Source organism: Vulpes vulpes, chromosome 1 (assembly GCF_048418805.1).
Source record: "Vulpes vulpes isolate BD-2025 chromosome 1, VulVul3, whole genome shotgun sequence".
Lineage (NCBI taxonomy): Eukaryota > Metazoa > Chordata > Mammalia > Carnivora > Canidae > Vulpes > Vulpes vulpes.
Genome location: NC_132780.1, coordinates 14037267 through 14057144, shown reverse-complemented (window position 1 = coordinate 14057144; position 19878 = coordinate 14037267). Strand labels below are relative to the sequence as shown.

At 44.4% G+C, this 19878-nt stretch overlaps 1 protein-coding gene across 3 annotated transcripts in view; it reads right to left on the bottom strand.

The window, feature by feature from the left end:
- SAE1 (SUMO1 activating enzyme subunit 1) overlaps positions 1 to 19878 on the bottom strand; it is a 78604-nt gene that overhangs the window by 16022 nt on the left and 42704 nt on the right. For all 3 annotated transcript variants that reach the window (XM_026014241.2, XM_072755558.1, XM_072755555.1), the window contains exon 7: positions 3816 to 3960. In XM_026014241.2, coding sequence (XP_025870026.2) covers positions 3816 to 3960 — 145 coding nt within the window. The remainder of the gene's footprint in view (positions 1 to 3815; positions 3961 to 19878) is intronic.

The following is a 19878-nucleotide window of genomic DNA, read 5'->3' as shown; positions in this document are numbered from 1 at the left end:
AGATTTCATTTATTTATTCATGAGAGACACATAGGAAGAGACATAGGCAGAGGGAGAAGCAGGCTCCCTGCAGGGAGAGCCTGATGCAGGCAGGACTAGATTCTAGGACCCTGGGATCACAACCTGAGCCAAAGGCAGACACTCAATCACTAAGCCACCCAGGTGCCCCTAAAGATTTTATTTTAAAATAATCTTTGGATGCCTGGGTGGCTCAGTGGTTGAGAGTCTGCCTTCAGCTCAGGGCATGGTCCTGGGGTCCCAGGATCGAGTCCCACATGGGGCTCCCTTCAAGGAGCCTGCTTCTCCCTCTGCTTCTCTCTCTCTCTCTCTCTCTCTCATGAATATATAAATAAAATCTTAAAAAAAAGATGAGACTTTTAATTTCAAGGCTGTAAATTCGAGCCCCACACTGGGTGTAGAGATTACTCAAAAAATTTTTTAAAAAAAGGTTTATATTGTGTATATTTTATCAAATTAAAAAAATAAAACCTGGGGATCCCTGGGTGGCTTAGTGGCTTGGCGCCTGCCTTTGGCCCAGGGCGTGATCTTGGAGTCCTGGGATCGAGTCCCACGTCGGGCTTCCGGCATGGAGCCTGCTTCTCCCTCTGCCTGTGTCTCTGCCCCTCTGTCCCTCCGACCCTCTCTCTCTCTCTCCCTCTCTCTCATAAATAAATAAATAAATAAATAAATAAATAAATAAATAAATCTATCTATCTATCTATCTATCTATCTATCTTTAAAAAATAAAAAAATAAATAAAACCTTTTAAACAGTAAATTATGGGATGCCTGGGTGGCTCGGTGGTTGAGCATCTGCCTTTGGCTCAGGTCATGATCCTGGGGTCCTGGGATGGAGTCCAGCATCAGGCTCCCCACAGGGACCCTGCTTCTCCCTCTGCCTATGTCTCTGCCTCTCTGTGTCTCTCATAAATAAATAAATAAATAAAATCTTAAAAAAAAAAAAACAGTAGGTTATATTACATACACAAATTATGAATGTTCATCATAAATGTTTATAACAGTGACAAAGTATCAACAACTTATATACCCACCAAGGTAATGGTTAAATAAATTACCACCTATCAAACAATGAAACATGAAGCACAAGTGAGACTATGGATTTGTATTTTTGTTGCAAACAGGCCCATGATCTGATGAAAAAATAAGGCTATCATATATTAAGTATGATTTTGTTGATATTTAAAAAGAGAAAAAATATGAATAAATAATAAGTAGAGAAGTTTGTGAAGTGAAATCCTGAAAACATTAGCAGTGGCCACTTTTCCATGGTGTGACTATGGGTTATCCTTTTTTCTTCCTTTTAACACTTTCTGGAAACAGGCATCTGTTCTTTCATAATCAGAAAAGCAATAAAGCTCTCTGAAAGAGAATAAATAACCTAACATAATGGACAGTGTCCGATATCACTGACAGATAAGGGGAATGAAGACTTGTGCACAGCTTTCTCAACTGAAGTGGGCACACCCTGCTCAGAGCTGGCAGTGGGCAATTTGTGAGGGTAGCTCGGCTGCCAGACGGCAGCTTATTTCCCTGCCAGCATCTCAATTCTATCTCAAGCCTTATCTCCCCCTATCTATCCACAGACACTCCACGAGACCACCAAACACCTCTTACTTAAAGGGCAATAGAGCGGAAGTGCCTGAGCATAGGAGGTCCTGGACAAGGGAGAGCAGTTTCTGTATAGGGTGGGCAGGGAAAGAAAACACTGTGGAGAGAAAACCAGCCAGCAGCTAGTTAGGCTACAGCTTTTTCCTTCTCGGGAAGTGAGGCCTGCAATGCACAGGCAAGCCATTCTCCACTCAAGATGCCCAAATGAGTTGACCAAGCTGCACACTCACAGCCTGGCACCCAGCACCAAGCATGCTTGGTGGCCCCGCATGGCCCACCTCCTCCTCCTGCCATGAAGCACAGAGCAGACAATACTTGCTTCTCACACAATCTTCTTCCTCCACCAAGAGACACGTGACTGGCTGTTAGCAGGAGATAGGGACCCCTGCCCACACAACGCAAACTTGCTAACTGCTGCCTCTCTTTGGCTGGCAGCTTGGCAGGTGGTTCAAGGCCCCCCGCTGGGCTGAACCTAGCTGGGCTTTGGTAGAGTCTAAATAAAGTTGCCAGACACAAGTAAAGGAAGTAGGGAGCAGGAAAGGAAGGGACTCTGATTTACTGGTGAAAAGAAAACAAGGTAGCAGTGTGGTAAGACCTGAGTGAGATCTTGGTTGGCTATATACTAAAACTTTGGGCAAGTGATTATATCTGAGAATTAGTGTCTTCATTTAACTAATGGGAAAATAATAACAATTAAAATAATAATAAAAATGATAATAGACACTTCAAGGAATTATTTTGACAGTTAAATGTGTTGGCACAGGGGGCGCATGGGTGGCTCAGTCAGCTAAGTGTCTGACTTCAGTTCAGGTCATGATCTTGGGGTCCTGGGATTGAGCCCTGCATCAGACTTCCTGCTCAGAGGGAACTCTAGTTCTCCCTCTACCTTTGCCCCTCCCCCTGCTGGTGCGCGCGCTCTCTCTCCCCCCCCCCCGCCCCCCCAAAAAAAGAACAGTGGCTGTATAGATAAAGCACAGAAAATCCTCATACATGGTACCATTGTTATTAGCTGTATAACCTTGGATGAGTCCCTTAACTTCTCTGAGCGTTGACTGAACTTTTCCTGTTGTGAAGAGAGACCATGTATATAAGACAACCATCACGATGCCTGGGATATAACAGCTGCTCAATAAACTCAATATAGCCATCATCGTTAGTGCTACAAGCTGCAGGCATTGTGGGTACCTGCCAAAAACACTGAAAGAAGGAGACTAAGAAGATCCCAGAATTAAAAAAAGAAGATCCCAGAACTGCCTAGAAAGGGGTTCCTCATCCAGTCACTATTTGGACCTCTCCAAACAAATCTTAAACCTGCTGAGTGTGAGAGCAAAAGACATCCCAGGACCCAAGGGTGAGGATGCTGGGAACATGGATGCCTTTGCTGCCAAGGGTACAAACTGATAAGCTATCAGTGGAAGGCACTGGGATAATATCTACCAAATGATAAATCGTAATCTTCTGATCCAGCCATTCCCTTTCTAGTAATGGAACCTGCACACATACAAAATGATACTTAGAAGGCCATATGCAAAAAAAAAAAAAAAAAAAAAAAAGAAGGCCATATGCTACACGATAACAAAAGCCTGGCCACAACCTGAATCAGTAGGACAGGCTCAATAAACTATAGTGCTCCATGCTGAAATACTATAGAGCTGTATAAACAAGGGAGGAATTGGGCAGCCCTGCTGGCTCAGTGGTTTAGCACCACCTTCAGCCAGGGCCTGATCCTGAAGACCCAGGATCAAGTCCCACGTTGGGCTCCCTGCATGGAGCCTGCTTCTCCCTCTATTTATTATTTAAATAAATAAAATCATTAAAAAACAAAACAAAACAAAACAACAACAACAAAAAAAAAACAAGGGAGGAATCAATGTTCTGATCTAGAAATATCTCCAAAAGATAACGTAAAGTGGAAAGAGAAAGGTACAGAGTAGTATACATAGATTTTACGTTGCTTTGGATTTTCAGCCATGTGAACACAAATGATCTATGACAAATGATAAATTGCACTTCTCATTCTTTTTCATTCCGTGCTACTACACCAGAGGTCGACAAGAATAGGCAGAGTGTGGCGAAGGAGGTACTCCTCAGGGCTTTCGTTCTTAATAAGGGATCTGTCCAAATTAAGGCAAATACTGAAAGACATTTATCAATCCAGGCTAACCTGGGATAAGCACTGAGACTAACCTGACAAAATCTTCAGGAAGCAGGTCAGGATTAACACCCAGGGAGTCAAGCACGTCATTTCGAATCTGGAGCAACAACTCAGAATCTTCCCCGAAGGTATCAGAACTAGGATCTCTTCCTTTATCTGTGCGGAACTTCAGGAGCACTAGGAAAGGCAAAGAAGGTAGGTTAAAAACCAAGTCTTTTTTTTTTTTTTTTTTATTCATGGGAGACACAGAGAGAGAGAGACAGAGACACAGGCAGAGAGAGAAGCAGGCTCCAGGCAGGGACCCTGATGTGGGACTTGATCCCAGGACTCCAGGATCACACCCTGAGTGAAAGGCAGACGTTCAACAACTGAGCCACCAAAAAAAGGGTATCCCCCCCCTTTTTAAGATGCTATTATCTATCTATCTATCTATCTATCTATCTATCTATCTATCTATCTATCATCTACCTATCTTATTTGGGAGGGAGTGAGGGGGAGAAAGAGAGAGAGAGAGAGAGAAGAGCAAGCAGGGGGAGGAGCAAAGAGAGAGGGACAAGCAGACTCCACACTGAGTGTGGAGCCCAATGTGGAGCTCAATTCCCCAACCCTAACATCATGACCCAACTCAAAATCAAGACTGGGATGCTAGGGGCGCCTGGGTAGCTCTGTGATTGAGGGTCTGCCTTTGGCTCAGGTCGTGATCCTGAGATCCTGGGATCGAATCCCACATCAGGATCTCTGTAGGGAGCCTGATTCTCCCCTTGCCTATGTCTCTGCCTCCCTCTGTGTGTTTCTCACGAATAAAAAAAATCTTACAAGAAAAAAAAAAAAAAGAGTGGGACCCTCAACTGATTGAACCACCCAGGCACCCACAAAACCAAGTCTTTTCATAACAAATGCTTCTAGATATTGAGAACATAAACACAGAAAGTGGTATATTAATTAAAATGCGGACCAAGTAAAAGATAATCTACTTTTCATTTATTCACAAACAGAGACAGGCAATTGACAATTACAAAAATTACTAAAATTACTGTGATGAGTGCCACAATAGTCTAACAGAGGATCTGACATCCTCAGTGGGATGGTGTCAGTTAAGGATTCCCCAAGGAAGTAGTAACTGAGTCAAGTATCTGTGAATCTGGGGGAAGGGAGGGCAGGGAGAAGCTTCAAGCAGAGGGAAAAGGCCCAATTATGGTCCAGAAGACAGATCAGGAGTGGGAGGCAAGCATTCTAGACATCAGTTCAAAGGGCTGCTTTAGCCAGAAAGGCCAGCCAAATGCTCAGACTCATCAGACAGACAGGTCATTACAAACAAAACCTCCCTCAGTACAACAATTATGTCAACCTCCAGAAACAAATGTTTAATTTTGCCTGTGAACCAGAGGAAAGGTTCAGATGATGGCAGCAAATCAGAGCTACTGCGTATTGAGACCCTAACAAGGTTTGAATTTTCTTTTTTCCTTTTATTTTATGTATTTATTCATGAGAGACACAGAGAGACAGGCAGAGACATAGGCAGAGGGAGAAGCAGGTTCCATGCAGGGAGCCACGATGTGGGACTCAATCCTGGGACCCCAGGATCACAACCTGAGCCAAAGGTAGGCACTTACCGCTGAGCCACTCAGGCTTCCCTGAATTTTCAACCCTAACAAAAAGGCACATGTAGGAGCATAAGACTCATCAAAATACCAGCACCTTCTACTGCCACTACACTTTGTCCACTGCATGCTGGGTAGATGGTATCCTTATTCCCTACAGGCTCCTCAAGGCAGGCGCACAGCTGGCCTGAAGCCCAATCTCTAGGGCATGCCCTTCCCACAACACACCTGCGGATAGATGCATGACGGGCCTGGTGTGCTGGGACAGCAGCTCAGGCCTGGAGGATGCTTCCCAGTTAAAAAAGTACTTCCTGGGCAGCCTGGGTGGCTCAGCGGTTTAGTGCTGTGTTCAGCCCAGGGTGTGATCCTGGAGACCTGGGATCGAGTCCCACATTGGGCTCCCTGCCCTGCATGGAGCCTGCTTCTCCCTCTGCCTCTGTCATGAATAAATAAATAAAATCTTTTTTTTTTTTTAAAGTACTTCCCTTTAATTTTCACCGAGATCTCCTACTAGAAAAGTGAACTTATTCTGCAAATTATACTATTAGTACAAGAGGCTCTTTCCTAAAAATTAAGGTGGACTAAGAAGTGACACAACTGCTGTGAGGCTCTTTAAAAAATCCAAGTATTTGGATGCCACCTCAGACTAAGGAATCAGTCTTTCTACTTGTTTTCTTAAGACTCACAAAATATTTCGGAAATAAGCCACCAGGGTTGACAACTACCAGCCAAATAGCACAAATTAATTCATTCACCAGCACAGTGGCCACTCACTGCAGGCCTGGCAGGCTCAGAGGCTGCATGCAGGTAGTGGCAAGAGACGAAGGATTCAGGAACCGGAACAGGTGGCCTCCTCAAGCCCAAGAGGAGCTCATAAAAGGGCTGCTAAGTGCTCCAGGAAGATCTCAAACCATGGAGGCCCATTTAGGAAGACACAACCTGCCCCGGATTGGGCTTTTCTCAAAGATAGGCCCTTGGTCTGTATTTCTCTGACAACCCTCACAGGCCCAGGACAAGACTCTGCATATCAGAGGCTTTGAAAAAAAGGACTCTAGAATAATTGTTTCATATGTTGTCTGGGGACATTACATTCCTCCTTTTCAAGAACATAGCTTTGGGACACCTGGGTGGCACAACTGGTTGGGCATCCAATCCAACTCCTGATTTCAACTAGAGTCATGGTCTCGGGGTCGTGGGATTGAGCTCCACATCAGGCTCCACACTCAGTGTGGAGTCTGCTTGTCCCTGTCCCTCTACACTGCCGTGCCCCTTCTCTCTTTCTCTCTCTTGAATAAATAAAATCTTAAAAAAAGAAAAAGAAAACACAGCTCCTAGAATCTTCAGTGCTACCTGACCACTGGGCAGCCAACTCAGAGCCCACGACAGTTTGGATGCTGGCTAACACCAGTCTACGATCACCTAAACTTCACTTCTGACTCGGCAGATGTGCTGTTGGGATTCCAGTTGGAAGTAAATGAATGTAATCAAATCATAAGCGTTTGGAGGCAGAGTGGAGAAAAGACTAAAGAAGGGACTACTAATCCCTGTTTTGACCAAGACTCTTTTTCAACAATGTCCTGTGAAGACAAAGGAAATGTGGAAATCTGCTAACCCGGCCAAAAGAGAGGATGTTCTGAGCGGACTGTATCAAATGTCATCACTATTCTTGTCAATCACTTTGGAGAGGACACAAAGGCAGACCCAGAATGAGTTATCAGTGTCACCTGAGCGATGACAGAGGCAATGGCAAGTGCAGGCCACTCAAACTGCACAATTCAAGGCCCAGTGGCAACTGTATGGAAACTGAGTAAGGCTGCTTGATTTCCAGCCATCAGGGTGGTGGTAGGCAGCAGGAGCCCTAGGCTGGCTGCTTCATATGCGATCTTCTCATTTCTGTGTCACTGCAACAGAAGCACCAACTGTCATGAGGGATGGAGAGGAGAGGATAATTTTTTCAGCTCTACCACAAAGCTTTTCATCTTTTGGTTAGAAAATACAGCTCTTGGAACAAAGCTCAAACCATTATAACTGCAAAACAAACAGCGCCTACGATGTGCCAGGCACTATTCTAAACATTTTATGTGCATTACCACTCATCCTCAATGACCTGGTAATAGGTAGGTCCTATTACTCTCCCCACTTTATTGATGAAGAAACTGAAGTTCAAAGAGATTAAGTGGCTTGTTCAATGTAACTGTCAATAATAAGCAGTGAAGCAGAAATGCCAACCCAAATCTGGCTTCAGAATCTGTGTTTCTTAACCCTAATGGAGTCCAGGAGAAATGGCAAGACAATCGAGAATGCAGCCCCAAGGATTCCAAGTGGTTTGGCTCTTTGCCCTTGACCTCAGGAGGACTCCCATTCAACCACATTTTTGTGAGATGCATTTTCCAGATGGGCCCTGCCCTCTCCCAATGGATCCATTAATTTTAAGTTGCTAGTTCAATAAGTGAGATGTGGAAGCAGAGGCCATATGAAACCTTGCCCATCAATCTTCAGAGTGGAAGACCAGCTTCACCTCAGAAAGAAGATGGGATGAAGAAGAGGAGAGCAAAGACAGTCAGCAGCTAGCCCTGCTGTTTCTCTGGGCCCCTTGCCTGGTCCTGGTGCAGGCTGCCTGGCCACGGGCCGGCAGGCTGGCACCGTCCAGATACCTCTCTGACCACATCTGAAGTCCTCTCAGGGCCTCTGGGAAGGGGGCCAGTCAGTCCGGCCACTTACTTGCAGCAAAGCAAACAGAAGCTGTATTTTTCACTCTTTTTCAAATGTCAGCACTCCAGTCAGCAGGGGTGGAGGGGGCCAGGGAGAAGCCCATGTCCTGGAGAGGCAGCAGCCCCAGAACTGACCCTATCCCCTAACAAGCTCTTGCTTATTAAATTCTCCTCTTTGTTCTGCTTTTCACCCCTCCCAAATAGCCAGCCAGCCAGCCAGACACACACACACACACACACACACACACACACACACACACCCCACTGTTGACTCTGCACTTCTGAAGAGCACCTCCTCACCAGTTTCCAGATTATAAAACTGTTCCATTAAGATCAAATATTGTCAGGGATGGAGAGCTGCTCTGCCAAAAGATGACTCATCGCATCGTATCAAAACACTGCACAAAATTAGAGTTCCAAACTTGATTAACTTCAACTGAACCTTTTAATTAACTCAGGTTGTTAAAGTCTGAGGGAATGACATTCATCACTACAGATGATAGGCTAGTGTCTCTGCCCAAGTTCAGGACTTGCCCATGTAATAGAAAAAGGTAAACTTCGAAAAAGAGAAACCAAGCACCTTTTCATGTATTAGAAGAAAAACTATGTACATGTGAGTTCACTACTATTCTGCAAAAAGAAATTAACACTAAAATTCAAATTTAAACTGAATCAGGGTATTAAATTCATGTTCTAACAGAAATTTGGAAAGCAGTAACTATTAATCACTGTATTTCTTCCTACACATTTCTTATTGCATTTAAATTGTGGGATTAGGGATCCCTGGGTGGCACGGTGGTTTAGCGCCTGCCTTTGGCCCAGGGCGCGATCCTGGAGACCCGGGATCGAATCCCACGTCGGGCTCCCGGTGCATGGAGCCTGCTTCTCCCTCTGCCTATATCTCTGCCTCTTTCTCTCTCTCTGACTGTCATAAATAAATAAAAATTAAAAAAAAAATAAATAAATAAAAATAAATTGTGGGATTAGGGTGATCCCTGGGTGGCTCAGTGGTTTAGCGCCTGCCTTTGGCCCAGGGCGCAATCCTGGAGTCCCAGGATCAAGTCCCACATCGGGCTCCTGGCATGGGGCCTGCTTCTCCCTCCTCCTGTGTCTCTGCGTCTTTCTCTCTCTATCATGAATAATTTAAAAAAAAAAATCTTAAAAAAAAATAAATTGTGGGATTATATTTAGCAAAAGTAAGGCCACCCCCCCCAAAAGCACATTTATAGGAGGAGAAAAATGAAGTCAATGTTGCAAATTAGCCCCAACAAAATTGCTGTCCTCAAAAACAGCCAAACTGAGGGCGGGTGGGAGGGGGGAGGCAAATCTACACAAAAATCTCCTATGCCTGACACCTAAAGCTTCTCTGTAGCAGACATCCTTGCTCCAAATTCTCTGGTGCTCCTCAACCTCCCAAAGACCCATTCTCCCCAAGCTGGCTCACTCATTGGAGACTCATTATCCCTGGAATATGGCCTAGAAATTGGCTCAACTTGTGGCTCACATACAGTTCCAAAAAAATGAAGTTCTCCTCCTACCTTACAGCCTTTTTATTTTTATTTTTTTTTTATTATTTTTTCCTTACAGCCTTTTTAAAAAGATTGTATTAGGATGCCTGGGTGGCTCAGTGGTTGAGAGGCTGCCTTCGGCTTAGGGCATGATCCTGGAGTCCCACATCGGGCTCCCTGTATGGAGCCTGCTTCTCCCTCTGCCTGGGTCTCTGCTTCTCTCTGTCTCTCATGAATAAATAAATAAAATCTTAAAAAAAAAAAGATTGTATTTATTTATTTATTTGAGAGAGAGAGGAGTGTGTGTGTGCTCAAGTTAGAGGGTCAGAGGAGGAAAGCATGAAGCAGACTACGCTGAGAATGGGGCCTGGTGCAGGGCTCAATCTCACAATCCTGAGATCATGATGTGATTCGAAATTAACAGCCAGCTGCGTAAGAGACCGCACCACTCAGGCGACCCCTCATAGACTATCCTTTAAGGCAAAACACTAGGTCTCATGTTTGGTCAATTGCTCTTTTAATAAATACATACCAAAGATGGTAATAACTAGAATAATTGTGATGATTTCACAGTGTATACAAATGTCAAATCACTATGTCATAACCTTAAAATAGTGTTATAAGTCAAGTACATCTTAATAAAAACAAATGAAAATAAATAAGCAAATATTTAGAAACACCTGGGTGGCTCAGTGGTTGAGTGTCTGACTTTGGCTCAAGGTTGTGATCCCTGGATCCTGGGATCAATTCCTGCATCATGCTTCTCACAGAGAGCCTGCTTCTCCCTCTACCTATGTCTCTGCCTCTCTGTCTCTCATTAATAAATAAAATCTTAAACAACAACAAATATATAAATACTGAGCACCATTTTGTGCCAGGCACTCAGTTGGACAGAGGAAAGCAAAACACATACTCTGCCCCCTCAGAGCACTTTGGGAAGGTGACAAAAAATACTAAATATGGGGCAACCCAGGTGGCTCAGCGGTTTAGCACTGCCTTTGGCCCAGGGTGTGATCCTGGAGACCTGGGATTGAGCCCCACATCGGGCTCCCTGCATGGAGACTGCTTCTCTCTCTGCCTGTGTCTCTGCACCTCTCTCTCTCTGTCTCTCATGAATAAATAAAATCTTAAAAAAAAAGAAAGAAAACTACATATGAAATAACAAACGGTGGGAACTAGAAAAGGTACTGAGAGAACATTATTGAATGGAATGGGGTGGTATCACCAGGCAAGAACCATCTCATCTCCACTGGCCACCAGGCCTGAACACTGACCCTGGGCACACTCTCCCCTTTGGCACAACCACGTGTTGCTCTTCAGAGCCGGGGAGCTTTGGAATTGGCAGGCAACGGCAATAAGGACCACAGTGCTGGAGCCAGATTGCCTGGGCTGGAAACCAATTTCTCCACTTACTGTGACCTTGGACATGTGACAACATCCCTGAGCCTACTCTGTAAAATGGGAATCCTAAGAGCACTTCCCTTACAGGGTTTAAGGACTAAGCAAATACCCAAAAAGTAGCCAGGACAGTGCCGCGTACAGAGTAAGTACCAGGTAAATGACAGTATCCAGAACTGCTGCTCTTCTACGACGTCCATAAACCCAGTTTACACACCCTTAGAGAAACTTACAGGGGCCCCTGGGTGGCTCAGTGGGTTTAGCGTCTGCCTTCAGCTCAAGTCATGATCCCAGGGTCCTGGGATGGAGCCCTGCATCCAGCTCCCTGCTCAGCAAGGAGTCTGCATCTCCCTCTGCCTTCTCCCGACTCATGCATGCACGTACATGCGCATTCTCTCTCAAATAAATACATTTAAAAAAAAAAAACTGACATACTACTTCATGCTGAAATTCCTCACTTAACTCTATTACCATCAATAATTCAGCTGTGAGCTCTGGAGACTAGTGACTCGGCTCTGAATAATCCTGATCCTTTCCACACCCCACTCTTTTCCTCCAACGCTCAGATCTTTAGCGTGTGATTTTTAGTCATTTGTGTAAATTCACTCGTATAAGAATCAATCTGTCTCCTCTGCTGAACTTTTGTGCCCATGGGACACACAAACCATATCTGCTTTGTTCACCATTCTCTACTTGACGCCTAGCACAGGGCATGCCCCATAGTAGACATTTTTCTGAGAAAAATCTCTGCTCTGTGGGAAGCCTCGATGTTTCGTGAAGGAAGGAAAATAATCACATGTGAGGGAAGAGGAGGTCTCATGACAACTGACACAAAGTCCTCACACATCTTTACCAAGCCTGCTCCTCTACTAAGGGATTCAAATACAGTTTTCAGGATACCCAGTATGGATCTGTTCCTTATCATGTATATTTACAAACATGGTAGCTCTGGAAAGTCCAGCAAGAAACAAAAAAAGATACACGGTGCATCACATGTACCCTCAAGAGGAAAACAAGAAGTCTGGCTTTCAAGGCCTTATCCGAGGGCTAACAATGTAGAAAAGCCAGCCCATGGGCATGAAGCTCAGAAGAGGGGCAGACTTGGATTGGAGAAGGCAGGGACGTTTCAGGGAAGTCATCATAGGTCTGGTTCTCTCAGCCTCCTACCCTTCGAGGTGCCCAGTAATTTGCTCAGCTCAGTTCCACCAGAGGACTTCCTCTTGCTTTCACCTCACTCTTTAACCCAGCAACTTACAAGGAGTGTGCATGTATTCATTCATTCATTTTTTTCATCCACAAACATTTCCTGAGCACCTGCACACCACCCCCACAACCTGTGCTGTGCTGGGTACCCAGAAGCAATCTAGATAGCCCCAGGTCCAGCAATGCACAGAGGACACACTCAGTCACAAATGTCCCCATGGCCACACAGCACTTTGATCTCACTCTCCAGAGAGTCTCACCACTGGAGCGGCCTTCCCTAAAGACTTGCTTTCAAATGCCCTTTCTGAGCTCCAAGTCCCTGCCACCCTTTCACCTCTGTAGTGAAACCTGCCGCAGGACCTCATCACATACCAACTCAAAATGGAAAGAAAGCTATGTCTTGTTATTTACATCTCACTCTCTTCTGAAAAGAATTTGAAGCAGCCGCATGGAAATTGTTGTTGGGGGGGGACAAGGGAGTACTATTTCTCAGAAATGACCTGAAAACAAGATGCCATTTTTTGCCTACCAAATTAAAGGCCAAGATGACTCAACCTAGGCAAGAAGGCAGAGGGACCTGCTCTGTCACTCAGAGCTCTGGCGGGAGTGTAAATACTCTGTAAACCATGAGAAAATGGGGTACAGAAGATCTTTACAAAGGGTCACGCCCCTTGGCCAGTGACTGAATTATGTATAAACAGTCACTGTCATACAGTTTATACTACAGAAAATCAGGAAATAATCTCACATTAGATGTTAGGATAGTTACATGAAATATACGAACAGGTTGGAATATTATTCAAGTATTTTTTTTTTATTCAAGTATTAAAATTATGTTTAAGCAGGTTTTAGTCAGGGGCACCTGGGTGGCTCAGTTGGTTAGGCATCTGACTCAGTTTCAGCTCAAGTCATGATCTGATGGGCTGGAGGATAGAGCCCTGCCTCACACTCCTTGCTTGGTAGGGGGTGTCTGCCTGAAAGATTCTTTCCCTCTGCCCTTCCCCCTGCTCTCTCTCTAAAGATAAATAAATCTTTTCTTTTTTTTAAGGCAGGTTTTAGTCATATTTTTTGCAACATTTAGGTTAAAAAAAATCCTAATTTAGGTTAAAAAAAAAAAAAAAAAGCAAAAAACCTCCTACGGGGGCACCTGGCTGGCTCAGTCAGTGGAGCATGCAACTCTTGATCTTGGGGTTGAGTTTGAGCCTCACGTTGTTGGGTGTGGAGACTACTTAAAAATAAAACTTTAGGGGTGCCTAGGTGGCTCAGTCAGTTGGCTTGAATCATGATCCTGGAGTCCCGGGGTCAAGCCCTGTGTTGGGCTCCCTCTACCTCTCCTTGCTGCTTATGTTCTCTCTTGCTTGCTCACTCACTCTCTCTCAAATAAATAAATACTTAAAAAAAGAAAACCTTAAAAAAGAAGTCCTATAGTATCCTATATTTAGAATGCACTCCACTATGTAAAAATAAAACAGAATGAGAGAAGGTACAATTGTTACCACCCCACTCTAGAGGTGGGAAACTGAGACTCAGGAGAGGTTCTGGGTCACAGTGGACTCAGAGATCATCACACCTGTAACCTCAATCCTATACTGCTTCCCTAGGAGCGGAGACAAGATAGGAGACATGCTAGTTCACAAAATAAAAATCACTGTTTGTTTTTTTTAAGACTTTATTTATTTAAGGATCGAATCCCACATCGGGCTCCTGAAGCATGGAGCCTGCTTCTCCCTCTGCCTGTGCCTCTGCCTCTCTCTCTCTCTGTGTGACTATCATAAATAAATAAAAATTAAAAAAAAAAAAAAAAGGGGGGGATCCCTGGGTGGCGCAGCGGTTTGGCGCCTGCCTTTGGCCCAGGGCGCGATCCTGGAGAACCGGGATCGAATCCCACATCGGGCTCCTGGAGCATGGAGCCTGCTTCTCCCTCTGCCTGTGCCTCTGCCTCTCTCTCTCTCTGTGTGACTATCATAAATAAATAAAAATTTTAAAAAAATTAAAAAAAAAATTTATTTATTCATGAGAAACACAGAGAGATGGGGGTGAGGTGGGGCAGAGACACAGGCAGAGGAAGAAGCAGGCTCCACGCAAAGAGCCCAACATGGGACTCGATCCCAGGTCTCCAGGGTCAAGTCCTGGGTTGAAGGCGGCACTAAACTGCTGAGCCACTGGGGCTGCCCTAAAAAATCACTTTGAAAGGATTTGGCTCCCCACTCCAGAGCCCACCAGTTTAGAATGATGCAAGCCACTGGGTCACACGCCAGTCCAGCCAAAGACTATTTCTCCTCTAAAAAATGTCAAGTGATTCCTGAGCTTGACTCCCACCTTTGAAGTAGAACATTTTGACTAGTATGCAAAGACTGTAACTTAAAAAGACAAAAAAATTCTAAAATTCAGAGACAATTTTGCAGAGGGCAGAGATATCCACGGCCCACTGCTGCACGGCCCAGTCTCTATCAGTTTTGCCAAGCGCACCCTCTACTCACAGAGCAGTTCTGACAGAGCCCTCTGCATTCACACTCACCCTGCCTGGTCACAAGCAGCAGGGAGACAGGGGCTTTTCTCTAGCCCAGCACTTGAGTGGCACATGACCTTGACTCTGGGCATCTGCTGCTCTCTGCCAACCACTCTCACCGAGGGAAGATGGCACAGGACATTCCCGTGACTGTTGTCTGACAGTCAGAGAAAAGATGGGAGGCGCTGAACAAGAACTGCAGCTGGGCTGGGGGCCCAGGAGCAGCTCAAACATAGGCTCATGTCGGGGGTGGGGGATGTAGAGCTGTAAAGCAAACAACCAGGCAGGTCTCGTTGACAATGCTGCCCATTATTACAATCTGCTCTCAGGGGCCTCAGGTTCCCATCTGCCAAAGTAGACGAAGGAAATGTCACTGGGCTTTTGTGAAGTTCAGATTTTTAAAAAGGACATAATGCCATTAGCCAACCCTTGAACAACAACCCAGGAGTTTAGGGGCACTGATCCCCCATTAACTCAAAAATCCACATATAACTTTGATTCTCCAAAAACTTCCCTACTAATAACCTACTGCTAACTGGAAGGAAGCCTTAGTGATAACAAAAGCAGTTGATTAACAAATATTCATATATTATCTATTATATACTGTATTACACTAAAGGAAATGTTATTAAGAAAAATCAAAGAGAAAAGGAAATACACTTTACAGTACTGCACTATATTTTTATTTAAAAAATTTATGTATAAGTGGACAAAGTGGACCTGCACATTTCAAATCTGTGTTGTTCAAGGGTTAGCTGCAATTAAAACGTGACAGCTTTGGAGGGGGGGGGGCATTTGGGTGGCTCAATCATTTAAGAGTCTGTCTTCAGCTCCGGTCATGATCCTGGGATCCTGGGATGGAGCCCAACTTTGGGTTCCCTGCTCAGCAGGCAGTTTGCTTTTCCCTCTCCTTCTCCTTCTGCCCCTACTTCCCACTTGTTCTGTCTCAAATAAATTAAATAAATAAATAATTTGAAATTTTTTGACTGTGTTGGGCAATGCTTAAACACTTAACTAGGTTTGGACAAATGACTTGGCCTGTCCAACACTCAATATCCTGATATGGAAATGAACGATCATAATAAGATCTGCTCTCACGAGGGTGTTATGAAGATTTAATGTGATTGTGATGCATGTAAAGAGCTTAATCAACAATTATGAATGCACAACATGTGCCGGGCCTTAATTTGATCCTTGTGGGCTGACAAGGCACTTAGGGTTATGCCCATTTGTCAGACTGAAGAGCGGAGCAGATGCCTAACCAGGGTGGGTTTTCTTGACGGCTATAAGGCACTACACTGCACTTATGGGTCACCTCTGTCCTTCCCTTCACCTCTATTTTCTCACATGGCACTGCCTTCCTTTCTGAATGACTGCGGTCTGGGTTCTCTACCACTGATAAGGCAGTGGCACCAAAAAACCCAAACAGAACAACAACCAAAAAACCACTGCTTTTTTTCTTTCGCCCTTCCTACAAATTATTTTTAAACCTCTGTGGTCATGACGGCAATGAATCAACAAGTACTCGACTGCCACCCCTCTTATCAGAACCCACTTCCCTGTGGCCGTCTCCTCAGTGGTCCTTGTCATTGCTGGACACCAAAACACGCAATGGGGAATGCCAGGCGAACAGTGACGGTTGCCCCTGACCTGGTCCACAAAGGTTATAAGTTCTAAAATAAGAAGTTCCTTCTGAACAGAACTCATCACCAAATCAAGCTGAGGCCTAGAAACAAAGACAATTATAAATCATAAAAACTGGGAGGTAAGTAAGGAATGTGTGGGGGCAGGGCAAGTAGAAGGAGGAGGCATCAAAGAAAGTTTTCTCAAGTCTCCAACAGTAAAAAATAATAATAAAATAATAATAATTATTATAAAGCGTTCATCATCAAGACATCTTGCAAAAGAATCCATGCAGATGGGACACCTGGGTGGCTGGGACACCTGGTTGGCTCAATGGTTGAGCGTCTGCCTTCAGCTTAGAGCGTGATGAGATCAAGTCCCGAGTCCCGCATCCGGTTCCCTGTGAAGAGCCTGCTTCTCCCTCTGCCTGTGACTCTGCCTCTCTCTGTATCTCTCATGAATAAATAATAAATCTTAAAAAAAAAAAATCCATGCAGAAATGATGAAAAATGAAGTATAAAATACCAGAAAGCTCTACAGGTGCCTGGCTGGCTTATTCAGGAGAGCATGTGACTCCTGATCTCAAGGTTGCAAGTTCAAGCCCCAGGTTGGGCATCTGTTACAAATAAATAAATAAACCAAGAAAGAAAGAAAGAAAGAAACCAAGAAAGCAAGCAAGAAAGTTAGTTCTAGAAGAATACACAAGAAGCAGCAGTTTCCTCTGAGATAGCTTTATATTTTACTAATATGCCTCACTTTTATAATTTAATAAAGGAGAAAACAGAACTACTTCAAAGGCTCTCCTGTACATAATCATCTCAAGTAGAAAATCTTCAAAATCTCCATTGCCAAAAAGGCCACTAAATAAAGGGACTTGCTTAAGGCCAAGAAATACATAGCAGAGCTGGGATCTACACTCCTTTCCAGATCTAACTCTGCAGGCTTCAAGGCAGCCTTCTCAGGTGACTGAGAAGATTCTACTGGCAGGAGAAAGGAGATGTGAACCCCAAACTTGTCTGGCTAGATTTACGAACCCAGAACAATTAGTCACCCTAGAAAAGAGTGTAATCCCTGAGTGGAGGGCCCTGACCTCACCAACTCCTAGCAGAGACAGGAGTTGCTGGTTACTAAGAGGTCCTTGCTCCCTGGACATGGGGAGTTAAAGCAGAGTGGAAACACTTCAATCCTTTAGATGCTTATGGCTTATATCATATACCCAAGTCTGGGGCTTACATACTTCCAGTCTTGTAGCAGTGGGGAAAAGAATGCAGGCAAATTAGCACATCTAGGCGCTTTTACATAAGCCTAAAATAAATCAATGAATCCACAAACTGAGAATTAGCAAAATTCTGGGGAACCTGAGTGGTTCAGTTGGTTAAGCATCTGCCCAGAGTACTGGGATTGAGCCTTACATCAGGCTCCCTGCTCAGCAAGCAGTCGGCTTCTCCCTTTCCCTCTGCCCCTCCCCTCCCCCTCCCCCACTTGTGTGTTCTCTCTCTTAAATAAATAAAATCTTAAAAAAAAATTTTTAACAAAGTTCTCCAAACATGGGACTGATGGCCTAAGCAATCAATCAACCCACATTTACCAAGCCCCTATTCTGAGTCAGACCTCTGCTGGACAGTCAAGAGATGAGGGAGCCCACAAGACAACCCTCCAGTCAGCTCTATTATCTGGGGGGTGGTATGTGGACTACAGAGGAAAGAAACCCAACTCAGATAAGGGGCGTTAGGTTCCTAGAGGTAGCACAGGAGCTGAGCAATGAGGGTAAGTGGGAAGGGCTGAAGCCCCTTCCAAAGGAATGGAATTTTTTTTTTTTTTTAAGGAATGGAAATTTGTATAAAAATGAAGGGGGTGACAGCAAGTAGTAAGAGTGGGGTCCAGGGAGGGCACTAGGGAATGCAAAGGATTTGAAAAGAGGTCAACAGGTCCCAGGACTAGAAATACAACCCACTAAGTTTAAATTGTATCCTAATGGCAAGAAAGATTCATGGAATGGTTTCAGTGTCTAGATAGATCAGTCTGGTGACTGAATATGCATTAGAAGGAACTCTGAATTCAGAGGCTGGTAAAGGGACTATGGCACTAATGAAGACTGCGGGTGAGAGGCAGTCCTAGGAGAGAACGTGTGGTCATCTGAACAGGAGAGAGGGTGACAGAGAGGGGGAGATCAGGAGGTCTCAGACTGAACTCTGGTCCCACAGAGCACCATGTAGAGTGCTAGGTAGGCTAGGGCTCAAGGTGAAAGGAGATGCCAATCAAGTGTCTGAACTTGACGAATGCTCTACAGAAGAAAAAATGGCAAATAGGTCAGAACAACACTAACAGAGACATGCTCTTCATCTCCTGATTCATCAAGGCTTTGCTGGTTCTCACTGATGATATATAGTATTTCTTTAACAGCAAGGGTCTCTAGTTAGCCTTGAAAAGCTGGGAAACATATATAGCTCTCTTCTGGAGGAACTGCACAGAGAGAATAAGAGATTCAGATCTCCCCACTATCTGAAGAGATGATGAGCAGGTGCTCTTAAAATACACCATTCTATGGACCCTGCACAGACCGAAAAGCCCTTTGCAAGTATTACTCATCAGCTATCAAATATCAGAATTTTCCAGGTGCTAACAATTGGTTCTTTGGGAGATTGTTTCTATTTATTTTAATTTTTAGATTTTATTTTTGAGAGAGAGAGAGCACATGTGGAGGAAGAAGCAGCAAGGGGGATTGCAAGAGAAAGAAAGGGAGGAGAAGCAGACTCCCCACTGAGCAGGGAGCTCAATGTAGGGCTCAAACCCAGGACCCTGAGATTCTGACCTGAGCCAAAAACAGATGCTTAACCGGCTGAGCCAACCAGATGCTATGTATAATTTTAGACATACAGGAAAACCGTATACAGAATTCCTGTATAACTTCATCTAGATTTCCCAAATGTTGGGCGCCTGAGTGGCTCAGTGAGCACCTGCCTTTTGCTCAGGTCGTGATCCCGGTGTCCGGGATCAAGTGCTACACTGGGCTCACCACAGGAGGCCTGCTTCTCCCTCTGCCTGCCTACGTCTCTGCCTCTCTCTGTGTGACTCTCATGAATAAATAAATAAAATCTTAAAAAAAAAAAAAAAAAAAAGATTTCCCAAATGTTAACATTCTACCACATTTAGGACGCCTGGGTGGCTCAGCAGTTGAGCGTCTGCCTTCGGCTCAGGGCATGATCCCGGGGTCCGGGATCGAGTCCCACACCAGGATCCTTGTGGGGAGCCTGCTCCTCCTCCTGCCTATGTCTTTGCTCCTCTCTCTGTGTCTCTCATGAATAAATAAATAAAATCTTAAAAAAAAAATTCTGAAAAAAAAAATTCTGCCACATTTATCGTTATTTTATATCTACATGTATTCATTTTTTCCTGAATGATCTGACATTTGCCCGTAAATACTTCAGTGTATTTCCTAAAAACAAGAACATTCTCTTACATAACCACAAAACAATTATGCAAACCATGAAATTAAAATTGATAGAGTATTATCTAATTTACAGACCTTTTTCAAATTTTAT